Here is a 12946-nt window from a genome sequence, read left to right as displayed (position 1 = left end):
CCTGGCTTACTTGTGTACTTACTAGGAAATTTAAAAGTAGAATGGGAGGCAGTCTTCAGCTTGCATACCCCTCTTCTCTGTAACCAGCTCCCAGTTGTGTTTGAGAGACAGACACTCTCTCCACTTTTAATATGGGGCTAAACATGTTCCTTTTTGATAAAGCATATAGTTAGGGCTAAATCAGGTGATAATGATAATCAGGCCTCAATCCTAAGGTAGGATTGATCCTGCAATTAACCTAGCTTCTTGTGATGAGTGTTTCTTCTTCACTCACCATGTGTCTTCTGTCCCGTCATCCTCCTCTAAGCTAAACCACTTATGGCAGATGGTTACCCCTCTCTGAATCTAGTTCTGCCAAACATTTCGACCTCTTAAAGAATAGTTTGGCTCTTCCCGCAGTCACCAAGTACTTGCTCATAGGTGCTTGTCTGATTATTTGGGTTTTTCTCTTTTAATGTAGGCCTCTTACAGTACAAAAAGTCTTGAAGAAACAGTTGTGATAAAATGGAATTATGAGTTATGGATTGGCCTCTCCACAGTACAGACCCCAACATGAAGGAGTGTAGCATCATCTTGACAGAAAACTGAACACAAGGCAACCAAAATCCAAGAAAGAGCTTTGAATGTCGTTCGAGAAGCCTGGAGAACTATTCCTGAAGACTTCTTAAAGAAATTAGAAGATGGCTCAGTTCCATGTACGTTTGCACTTTTCAAAACATTGCTGCAACCATTTCACATTTTTCTAAAAAGAAATTAGATTGCATGAGACTTTTGCATAGCACTATAGATTTTGAGGTTATATAGCATTTCTTTAGGATCTGGTGTGAGTATGAAGAAAGTTCTACTCAACAGTTGTGACAAAACAAGACTGAAGAGGGAAAAATCCAGAACACTGGCAGTATTGTATTAAAAAGAGTTTTACTGTAAAGACTATATTTACATCAGAACCAAAATCACAGTCAATGGAGACCACAGAATACAGTTACAATATTGCCCCCTTCCCCACCAACTTCAATCTAAAAGGCATCATTCTTTTTATCTGCTGCAAGGCCATGTGGAGCTCAAACAGGCCAGTGCAAAACAATGCGTTTATTAATAGCTCTTGCACAATAAGCCAAAACTACAGTACCATTCTGCTGGTCTCAGTAGGTAAAGTATATTGTGGGAAATTTAGGACATATAGCTCCAGCATAACTGTGATGGACCATGAAGCGGGAATCAGATGCTGCACAGTCTGAAAAAATCCATTCACTCACGTAGCAAATCCAACAATTTACCCATTTATCCCTGATGGGAAGCAATCATCCCTTTGTGTTGAAATATCCCCTTTTATCATAAATCTATGCGATTCCAGCCCCATACTCATCTGAGCTTTCACCAATCCAGCACGCTGTCCAAGTTTAACTATTAACCCCTTTTAAATCAAGGAAAAGGCCCCTGTTTCTCCTCACTTTAATGCAACAGGTGTTTATGAGTGAAAAAGCAAAAGAGGAGAATGACGATTGTCTTTGTGTGCTAAGTGGAAATGTCTGTTTTAAGTTGCGTGTTTCAAATTGAATTTCTAGTCCATCTTGAGGCTACGATAGATGTAGCGAATAAATGCCAATGAGGACCAGAAGGACACGCTGCCCAGCATCAGGGAGAAGACCATCGCTGTGAGCAGGGAGTACCCAAAGAACTCAGTGCTTTGCACCAGGCCGCTCATAGAGGACCGGTTCCTATAGTAGAAAACAGAGTAGACAAAGATGAAGATGCCGGTGGATCCCGTGCTCAGCACACTCCTCCACCACCATTGGTAGTCTTCACCAGACAGCAGGAAGTAGGTCAGTGCCACAGAGATGCAGGCGCCCACAGACAGGAGAATGGCGAAGACACACAGCAGGATACCGTACAGCGTGTAGTGCTCTCTTCCCCAAACAGTGGCAAAGATGTAGTACAGCTCCACTGAGATGGCACTTAGGGAAAGATTGGATGGAAAACAGAGTTAAAAATCCAAAAATGAGAGGGAGTAATTCTAATAGTTTATTTTACGGAAGTCAATCAATCTAAATTCAGCTTCGATGTATACTTATGTAAACAGTGCATTAAAAAAAAGAAAGAAAAAGGAATGAAGTGCAGCAGTTCCTGGATATTTTCCTGTTTAGTTTTAATTACAGGAAACATTAGTGAATAGTGAGCAGTGATCTATAAAACATGTGAATGCAAATGAGATGATTAAAAAAAACAAAACAAAAAAATTCACTTTTGCAATAACTGCCTATTATCTTCCTAGGGCTCTGGATGATGGGTTTCCCTTTAATAGTTCACAAGTCTAATGTTAATTACTTGTGATTAAAACCATAAAGTGTTTTATTGTCACCTTTTCTAATCTCTGATCTATGAGTACACTTCTACAAATCTCCCCTTGACTAAACACCTGAGGTCAGCTCACCTGAAGGGAAGGAAGCCACCGATGGCCATGTGCACAATCGTATGTTTGTACCAGGGCTGAGTCGGGATCTGTCTGGGGATATTACGGGTGCGGCACGGTGCCTGGAAGCTGCCAGCTCGGTTCTTTCCCACAATGCCACCAATGATTGTTAGCGGGAAGCCCACCAGCAACCAAGCGCCCAGCAGCAGGAGCACGGTGGTGGCCGGCAGAGCCTGAGTAGAGCCGCTCCACCAGTGGACAGAGTTCACTACACTCCACGTGAAGAACAGTGGAGCTGGAGGGATGAATAATCAAGTTAATAAAAGAGAAGCATCTAATAATCCATGTAATGTTTCCTTTGAGGGTTGCTAGATAGCATTATGTCATAAGGAACATGAACAAAATACTGCAAAGTGAACACAGATTCATGAGTAAATAATTTACTGGGTGGATTGTACATTCAAATATTACAACTAAGTTCCTTTCATTTACTTTGAGGGTTTTTAAGCTTATATTTAATAACATAGTTATGAAAAACTGTGACAAAGAGTAGGTTAATGGCATTCAGCACAAAGCCCAACTGGGAAACAAACCAGAGATCAGCTGGAGAGACCATCTGTGCCCACATGGTGTATACCTTCACCATCAAGTCATCCCGCAAAATACTATCAAAATCAATTATATTGATTGTTCAAAACAATTTTGCAAAAGTTAAAAAAAAGCACATGAAAACTGACCACATCCAAGTGCAGATATGAGAATGGAAATATCTCATTATCTAACTAAATCAGACATTAGGTCTTTAATCTTTAACCTGCCAGCTCCTTTGTAAATGGTCAACACGAGGTTTGAGTGCGGCAGATAACTGTTTCGCATTTCAAAAGTGTTGCTAGGAGGCCGAAAAACACGCACACCAACCGCACAGCCTTTGATGAGAAACTGACACGTGAACATGTGCTTTTAAATGCCGGGTCGCTTCCATTTTCACTTACCGGAGAAGAGAGATGATGTGAGGATGATGTTCCACACCCAGCGCTGGCCGTTGATCTGTGTGTAGAAACTGCACGAGACGTAGCCTGACACACAGCTGGTCAGAGCATACAGGACGATGGATGCTGAATTGATGGCGCCATGGCGGTGCACATTGAACATTCCCAGCAATGCCATGAGGATTATCGCTAAAGCAAACAAAGGACATATTTAGGTGATTATCACATGCCCTTTATGTATATACAAGTTTCAGGTTTTCCCTTTTACTCTAATGCTTGGGACAAAGACTGTTGTTATGGGATAGAGGTGCTCAGAAAACCAGAATGCTCCATTTCAAAGGGAATAAAAAAACAAGACACCTCACTGGGATTTAACAGGCCAGTGTTTCATTGTGTTTGTGAATTTGAGAGTCAATACTCACCTGTGGCAAGGGTAAGGAACTGAGCCCCAACTCCCAGCACAGCACAGAGCAAGCTTTTGAAAGGAGGAAACCTAAATACATCAGTATGGATGATTTTCCAACCATTGTCTCCTTGGTCCAGATCATCGCAGCCACCCTCCTCTTCCACATTGTACCTGAAGGTGAAAGCAAAGTATTTTTATGACTGGGAGAACCAAAACGAGAGCAAGAAAAGTCTCTGCTATATTTACAGGTCTTGCAGGTAATACAGGTCCAGGAATTGCATACAATTTTGCACATTTAGGCCAAAAAGAAACTACATTAAGGACTAAACTTCAAATTAAAGCTTTTATTTAAACATAGTAAAATGAGAGCTTGGAGACAGAAAAAACAACAAAAGCCCTTAAAGTGTTCAACAGATAAAAGGATATAAAATAAAGAAAAGGAAAACCTCAGATTTTCCTGCACACATATCTCCTGGTTTTACAGAAAATGGTCTGAAAAAGAGAATATCCAGTAAGCTGCTCATTGCTTTGCTTTGAGCTGGCAGGAAGGCAACAGTATCTCAAATAACCACTCGTCACGACCAACGTGGAAGAGCATCTGAATAAAAAACATGTCCAACCTTGAAGCAGATGGGCGTAAAGCAGCAGAACTCACTTGTGCTACTCCTGTCAGCCAAGAACAGGAAACTGGGGCTACAATCTCAATCAGCTTACCAAAGTCAGATATGAGAAGACTAGAAAAACTGTCTGGCCTTTTGATTTTGGTGTTAACAACGTGAAAGCATGCCTTATATCAACAAATCAGGCTGGTAGTGGTGGTGTGATGCTGTGGGAGAGACTTTCTTGGTCCACTTTGGCCTCCTACAGTATTGTGCCCAAGGGTTCTTTGGCAGGCAGATTGAAGCAGCTGGGAATTGCACCTCCAACCTTCTGTGCTCAGCCAACCCATTATTAAACCACATTAAAGGCACAAAGAGACCTGACATTTTGTTTTGTCTTTTATATTCAAGCAATGCATTATTCACTGTCTTTGCGTCACTTACTCACCTAGCAAAGTCATTCTTAAGGACTCTCATGAGAATGATGATGACAAAGCCAAGAAGCAGCACCACCAGCACCAGTGAGTTAATGATGGACAGCCAGTGGATCTCCAGTGTTTTGGGGAAGAACGAGTAGTCTCTGAGACGCTCGGCTCTCCGGGAATAGGGCAGAGATGATTCAAACCAGTGCACGCTGTAGGTATGGGTCACCGTCAGGCTGCCTCCTCCTACTCCGACACCCCCCACTGCTGCACCTGCCCCCTCCTCTAATGGAACAGGCTTAACGTCTTTTACTGAGACATTGGCGAAGATCACATAGTCGCCGTTGTACTCAATGTTGAAATCCAGGTGAGTCCACAAACCCACCTGATAGAACAGAAAAGAGGCAGGAGTTTAGAAGTAAGAGGAATGAAGCTTAGTTTGGTTTACCAAAAGCTTAGCATATCAATAAAACATTTCTATAGTTTCTACCTTGTGGCTGTGAGGCAGGAAACCACTCTCCTCTATGTATCCTACAAAACCCCAAATTGGAATATCGTCCAGGACAAATTCAAAGTAGTACAGCTCCTCAATGGCCTCACGAAGCTCGTCCACCTACCAAGGAAAAAAACAAGCACCAACAGTTAACAGATGACATATTTTAAGCAGTAGTTGTTGTCATTATTTGTTCTAATATGATGGGATCAGTTTTTTGTCCTTGTCGATATACATGGTCTAGAAATAGTGTCTCTGTATGTTGCTATTAACTTGTATGTAACATCAACCTGGCAGAGAGTTTACAGATGGAAATTAGCCAAGGGCTATAATCTGGCACATTTACATTTGTTAAAATATTCATTAATATGTATTGTCCCTCTTTTTTTATTAGAACAAGGTTGTGGCCTCACATAATGAAACAGCTGTGCTAAAGTTGTACAGATGTTTATTATGTGAAACTGCTATTTTACAGACTCCAAGGTTCAGCATACAACAAAGTACAGGTGTAACAGCAAATATCAAGCGGGATTAGATCCTGATACGGATACATGTATCCAAGGTAACACAGGATGAAAGACTTCCATAAAATGCAAAAAAACCCAAAAGTTTTAGTTTTATTATCTTATCCAAGAAAAGAAAAAATAACTGCTACAGAACAGCAGATCTAAAAAGGAAATCCGTTTGCACATAATTTCTGGCCACTTTGAGAATGGCCTTGATTTCCATTAAACAAGGTCCAGGAAACATTCCTCAGAGATTTTGAGCACAGTCAATGCGATGTTTATTTAAGCTTTGTGACATGGTTTGTTAACCTCCTTGAAGCAGAAGATGGTATACGGAGGTGGTCAGCCAGTTCTGACTCATCACACCAGGAAACGTTTCTCCAGTCTTTGGTGAGCCTGTGTGAACTGTAGCCTCTGCTGTCCTGACAGGTGCTGTAGCCCATCCACTCTACTGTCATTTTATATGTCCAGAGATCTTTTGCATACCTTGGTTGTAGGAGCCATTTTTGGGTTAATACCCCATGTTGCCGCTAGAGGTCACCTTTTTCAGTTTTCTGTATGGGAAACTCGAGTTGAGGAGTAGAATAGCATTTTTGTTTCATTTGTAAGCGGTGCTGGTCAAAGCTTTCAGTGTTTGCAGTTTATAACCAACCAGTTTTCTGATGTTAAGCATGTTAACTATTACAAATTTACTCGTGTAAATACCTGTTTTTCTGAAAGAGTGAGCTGGCAGAGAATTGTTTTCTCCACATTCTTTTTGAAGCGGATGTTATATAAAGACTCAGCCATTCTGTCACCATCCAGCACTTCTCCCAGGCTCAGAGACTTATGATGTACCTGATGAAAGAAGTATTAGCATTTAATATACAGGATGTTTAAAAAAAGTGCCAGATTAGTTGATCATAATTCTGAGAGCAGTTATTTTAAAACTGCCAGCTAAATAAAAATCAATACAATGTTACTCCGGCCTTTGAAAATGCAGGCTAAACTGCTACCAACACAATCAAGCTTCCAATAATGACTTTTCCCTTAAACCTGTGAGCCATTAAATAAACTATCAACTTAAAGGAAAAGCTTGTGTTTTGGTGGAATGTGTGAATTCCTAACAGCAAATCAGTTACACAAAATTATTATTATTATTACTCTTATGTTTCAAGATGTCATTTTTTATCACATTTTTACAAGAAAATGCCATGATCTTTCTATAAAAAGACACTTCTTTACTCAACATGAATTAATACGTGTTTTCAGATTTTTTGGTTGGGAGTAACACCTCAATATCACATCCTCACGTAGAAACAAACAGATAAGGGATAAAATATAACATAGTAAAGTCTTTTCTTTGGACTCTGAGATAAAAAATATGTTCACAGGAACTGGAGATGTAAGCCCTGAGATTTAGATATTATCATTACACTCTCATCGACATGTCTCCAGTTCCTCTGTTTTGTTACAACAGACCAACACCACGCAGTGACACAGAACTAACACTGACCTTCTCCGGCCTGCAAACAGGCAATGTGTAATAGTGATATGTCTCCTGGGGGTTATGATAAGGGCCCACTTTGTTGACATAAAGAGTCACATTGTCTCCAATCTTGTAACCAAGGGCCCAGCCTAAGAACAAGAACAGGATCAAGACAGAGTGCAGCATCATCCTCTGACAGCCACCTGACGTGCGTCCTGTTCCACGACACATGGCCCCTGTTGAAAACACGACAGCTTATCAGTTCAGGTTCATTTTAAGCTAGCCTGTCTCTCACTTTTGTGCACTTCAAATGTGGCACGTAATTATCTTAACGCAGAGAGGTAGAACTGCACAATTTTATGCAACGTCATTCCTGCGATGCTTCAACAAACACAGCAGAAAATGATGAAACTGGCTCAAATACAGATGCTGTGTAACCACAGTGAATTGCAATGCATTTCATCAGTTTCATCAGCCCAAAAGAGGGTTTGGAATCAAATAAGCACCGTCAATTTCTGTATGTTGGAGTTTACAAGAGCAAAAAATAAGTAACATTGCTCAGAGCTTCAGTTTTCATCCAGGTGCAGAGTTTCAGAGTTGCTTTCAATTTCAAAGTATATTAGACAAACATTAGTGTTCATGGTATGCTTAACTTTCATATGAACATGTATTAAATTTGTGTTGGAATGGTGACGCATTATATACAATGCCACACCTCCCCTTTCATTTGCATACTCTACAAAGCATACAAATGTGTTCCCTATCAACCACATTTCCTGAAAAACCACAATCCTCACATTTTTTTGGCAAATGATAGAAGGAGAACTTCAGAAGGGCGACCTAAAGTTATTGCTGATGTGGCATTAGTGTTGAATTTCACAGCAATGCAAATTTGGTCTGAGTGGTAAAGTTGCAATGCCTTTGACATAAGCCAGATCACTTTTTGATCGTCCCCTGTGACGAACTAAAGAGTAGCGTCACAGCTCTATGCACATCTGAACTTTTTACTAATTACAGGACTACATAAGAAGCCCATAAAGTATTTAGAAAGACTCAAGCCAAAAGAGTTAAATCAGTTGAATGAATAATAGCAGCAAACAGGCAGAAACAGGCAGAAATGCCTCACACAGCGAGATAAGTAATAGTATATACAAGAACTGTAATAAGCAGTAAGAGCAAGGTCGCAACACTACAAGCTCTGTCCTGTTTCTGTGGACAGCAGTATGCTTATAATCAAAGGGGGCCTCCTTAAATTAAGTAAAGCAAGCGATTCATCCACATCAACACTGTTTTACTCCAAATAAGCACATGCTCGCTAAAAAAAAAAAGACTACAACAACGAAATCAACACAGTCGATCTACCGTTCTCTCCGTCGTCAGTCCCGATGCTCCAGATCCAACAAAATCTGTCTGTCCGCCGGCTTCCTTGGACTTCAGGCCCCAGTAGGCTGCTCTCTTCTCCGCTACACTGGAGCTCAGTGTGAAGATTCAGCCTTACAGCCGAGCATCTTGGAAATTCTTGATACTTTGTGTAAACGTAATATCACTACCTTCATATCCGGGTACACTGAGTACTTTTATTCACACATGGGCCAGTGTGGAAGAAGAAGAAGAGCTCCGACTCCACGTCACCTTACAAAATAAAAATAACGACGACTCGGCTGAGTTTTCCGGATTGGGCGGGGAAACAAGAATACACCTGAAATGTTACCGGTTAATCCCAGCCGGTGACAATTTTCACTCACAAGCAATGTAAAATAAACGTGGAGTATTTACGGTCTTTAACGCCTCGGGAAATTATGAACCAAAAGGTAGGAGTTCGCAGCTTTCGACGGTGTTATTTTTCCCCCTTTTTCCAATAAACCGGATTTCCTTCAACGGTAAATAACCAATCAGTGCCTTCGCGGGTCTTCCGTGTCGGAACTCAGGCCTGATTAATAAACCCTGCACTATCGATGCACGGGTTTTAGGATTACCTGGAAGTGCGGCGCTCGATAGATCGATAGAAAATGCCTGCTATTTGATTTCCCGCGAAACAGTCACAATTCCTCGCGCTCTAGGACGTGGAGTAGCTGCACGAGCTGAAGCGTTTTACTAAATTGGTGAGTCCGTTGTAACTGTTAACATTATATAACCTGAAAGCTAGCTTTGATAATAGATGGCTACATCCTGTGGCATTTTCATTGAGGTCAGCTGGTACACACTAGTAGATCAAAGCCAGGACACATTTCTGCTCTCCAGTTTGCTTACATGAACCCGTCGATTTAAAGATCATTGTAAATTCACAAACCTGGCACACACATTGCTGAGGGATAACAAATGACGTGGAGCTCGTCTTTTAATTGATACGAAGCCTCCGTTAAAAAAAAAAAGGTTCGTATTTGTAAATAACTTGTACTGTAACCTCATTGTTTTCTCAAGCTTCTGCAGACCTGCACCAGTGATGGGGCCTTTGTGAAATGCAGTTGGGATGGAAATGACACAGCATGTTAATCCAAGAGCTTCACTCTCTCTCTTGTTCTCAGATATTCTGACACAATGGGAATACACGGACTTGCCAAGCTAATTGCTGACCAGGCCCCTGGTGCCATTAAAGAGCAAGACATAAAGAACTTCTTTGGTAACTGTTCCAGAATACACTCCTTATACATAAGTGATGCATGAGTGTCGGTCTACCCTCAGTTTGTTGCAACATACAGTCTGTATGGTGCATGATGGAATGCTAACTCTTTATGTCATTGTTGAACAAGCACCTCTTTTCACCTTCTGTAGGCAGGAAAATTGCTATTGATGCCTCTATGTGCATCTACCAGTTTCTGATTGCTGTGCGACAGGATGGTAACGTTCTACAAAATGAAGATGGAGAGACAACAAGGTACTGCTGCAACAATAAACATTTAAAATTGAATAAGAAGACCTAATTGTAGATCCTTTGCAGATGCAGTAGTTCCTCTGTTGAAACTTAGTGATTTGTAGCTCAGGTCTGAGTACACAAGAATGATTTTTGCCTTTACTCCTTTCTTCAAGCCACCTAATGGGAATGTTCTACCGCACCATCCGCATGTTGGAACATGGAATCAAACCTGTGTATGTGTTTGACGGCAAGCCCCCACAGCTCAAGTCAGCAGAGGTGAGTAAGGATTTCCTCTGGTCCTCACCCATCTGCAAATGGAAACATTTGTTTTCAGTGCAGTGGATTTCTGTCACTCATTTATGTCAGCAACTCCTTACATGCTCTGTTTCATACTGACAGCTCTCTCTCATTCTGATCGTGTCTTCATCTTCTAGCTTGAGAAAAGAGGGGAGAGGAGAGCCGAAGCTGAGAAGATGCTTGCCCAGGCCCAAGAAATTGGTAAAGACTTTTGGGGGGGGGTTGTTGGTCAAAGAGTTTAGAGTCAGCATGGTTTGTTGGAAGTTGCTAGTTTTTAAACCAAACTTGAACTCAGACTATATCACAAGTATTATGGGAAAGTCTGTGAACATGTTTTCCTTTAGGCATGAAAGTCTACCGTAATTGTCGGACTATAAGCCGCTACTTTTTGCACAAGCTTTGAACCCTGCGGCTTTTAGTCAGGTGCTACTAATGTATGTACAAAACAGGATTTTCCCCTGATTTTAGCTTGTGCGGCTAATATTCAGGTGCGCTTTGTAGTCCGGAAAATACTGTAATTGGATTTTATTCTCTCTCAAACCAGGGGAGCAAGAGAACATTGACAAGTTCACTAAGCGTCTGGTTAAAGTCACCAAGCAGCATAATGATGAGTGTAAGAAGCTCCTGACCCTGATGGGAGTGCCTTACATTGAGGTGAGATTTCTATTTCTACACATTTTTGTGGCATCAAGAATATTTCCACACTTATTACACAGTTTGGAGATATCCCTCCCATGAATGATTTGTGTTTTAGTGTTTTTACAATATAACAGACTTCTTATCCTCTTACCCTTACTAAGTTACAGTTACACAGTCCAGCTGGGGTCAATCACAGAGAAAGACAGAAATGTAATGAAATTATGCCTAAAGCTTAAAAATATACATGAATTGGGATTCTGCAGTGCAGTTTGAGGTAGTTGCATTAAGACAGATTGTGTGTATCATTCTGTTAGATGTAATTTTATTTATTTATTTTTCATTTCCTTAAAGGCTCCATGTGAAGCTGAGGCCAGCTGTGCTGCTCTGGTTAAAGGAGGGAAGGTGTTTGCCACGGCAACAGAGGATATGGACGGGCTGACCTTTGGGACAAACATCCTTCTCAGACATCTCACAGCCAGCGAAGCAAAGTATGAACTGGCATCGCCTTTGACAGAGATATTAGCAGAGTGGAAATGACTTAAAGCTGTTGCCTTAATTCTACATCAGATTTATGTTTACCATATGAATATATGTGTATATGAGATGGTTTAAATGAATAAGTTCACGCTTAAAATTCATAAATTTGAACCAAGTTTCGAGGTTTTAGGATTTGGTAGTTTGATACCCACTATAGCAGCATAAATAGTTGTCATTAACTATAAGCTGTTCATTATTGTTTCAGGAAACTTCCTATTCAAGAGTTCCACTTCAATCGCATCCTGCAGGACATCGGCCTGACCAATGAACAGGTACATTTTTTTTCCTGACTTTTACAAAGGTTTATATAAATAAGTTTCTCTTTAAATCTGAAGCACTTCCCGTGCTTCTCTCATGATGACACAACTATCACTTGGTGCGTGTCAGCATGCTGTGCTGTTTGTTCAAAGATATGTGGTGGTACTCTCCTGGCTATCAGATGTTTGTGCTGTGGAGCTTTAAACACAACATTAATCTCAGTCTTTCTTGACATTTCCTCCTTTCCGTGCTCCATCCCAGTTCATTGACCTGTGTATTCTGTTGGGCTGTGACTACTGCGGCACTATCAAGGGGATCGGCCCAAAGAGAGCAATCGACCTCATCAAACAGCACGGCAGCATTGAAGAGATTCTAGAGAACATTGATTCCAATGTAAGTTAAAGGTTGCTGTAGTCTGTAGTGCAGGTCAGCTGAGCGAGGTGCTGGTTCTGATTCTGTGTTTGTGCGCAATGCTTGTCTTTATGCAGAAGCACCCTGCTCCAGAAGACTGGCTGTACAAAGAAGCCAGGGGTTTGTTTTTGAAGCCAGAAGTGGTGGATTGTTCTACAGTGGAGCTGAAGTGGAACGAGCCGGATGAAGAAGGACTGATCCAATTCATGTGCGAAGAGAAACAGTTCAGGTGAACTAAATATTGACTCATTCTTATCTTCTGCTTTACCTATTTACTTAGTTTGACTGAGATGATCTGTTGTTGCTGTGACTTTGACTACACACACTTTTTGTTTAATGTTTGACCACTAGGTGGCACTGTTGTCTCTGTACATGAAGTGTTTCTGGCATCTTTTGCGTTCAATGGTTGATCATCTGCCTCCATCCAATCCTATCGTCCTCCTGTCACACAAACCTTCTGCATGTCCTCCTTTACTACAAACCGGATTCCAAAAAAGTTGGGACACCAAACAAATTGTGAATAAAAACTGAATGCAATGATGTGGAGATGGCAACTGTCAATATTTTATTCAGAATAGAACATAAACCACAGAACAAAAGTTTAAACTGAGAAAATTTATCATTTTAAGGGAAAAATATGCTGATTCAAAATGTCAG

At 41.0% G+C, this 12946-nt stretch overlaps 2 protein-coding genes across 3 annotated transcripts in view; one reads left to right on the top strand and one right to left on the bottom strand.

Moving 5' to 3' along the window:
- Positions 1-901: 901 nt before the first annotated feature.
- On the bottom strand, positions 902-9189 carry tm9sf1 (transmembrane 9 superfamily member 1). The gene is made up of 9 exons (XM_005952709.2): positions 8656-9189; positions 7321-7529; positions 6531-6662; positions 5317-5439; positions 4853-5211; positions 3822-3976; positions 3403-3588; positions 2432-2705; positions 902-1955 (listed from the first exon to the last, which is right to left on the bottom strand). Exons 2-9 carry the CDS (start codon positions 7522-7524, stop codon positions 1562-1564), a joined length of 1827 nt encoding a protein of 608 aa, XP_005952771.1. The 5' UTR covers positions 7525-7529; positions 8656-9189; the 3' UTR covers positions 902-1561.
- A 67-nt stretch (positions 9190-9256) lies between these two features.
- fen1 (flap structure-specific endonuclease 1) overlaps positions 9257-12946 on the top strand; it is a 5826-nt gene continuing 2136 nt past the window's right edge. Inside the window, exons 1-10 of one of the 2 annotated variants that reach the window (XM_005952705.3) lie at positions 9257-9395; positions 9819-9913; positions 10066-10168; positions 10321-10423; positions 10582-10645; positions 10989-11098; positions 11435-11571; positions 11826-11892; positions 12140-12271; positions 12367-12518. In XM_005952705.3, the coding sequence (XP_005952767.1) occupies positions 9832-9913; positions 10066-10168; positions 10321-10423; positions 10582-10645; positions 10989-11098; positions 11435-11571; positions 11826-11892; positions 12140-12271; positions 12367-12518 (950 nt within the window). In that variant the 5' untranslated portion in view covers positions 9257-9395; positions 9819-9831. The other variant, XM_042226999.1, reaches the window with a different exon arrangement.

Source organism: Haplochromis burtoni, unplaced genomic scaffold, assembly GCF_018398535.1.
Source record: "Haplochromis burtoni strain Fernald_Lab_line unplaced genomic scaffold, NCSU_Asbu1 Contig_237, whole genome shotgun sequence".
NCBI lineage: Eukaryota > Metazoa > Chordata > Actinopteri > Cichliformes > Cichlidae > Haplochromis > Haplochromis burtoni.
Note: the sequence above shows the minus strand (reverse complement) of the source record. Positions and strands in the feature narration are given on the sequence as shown.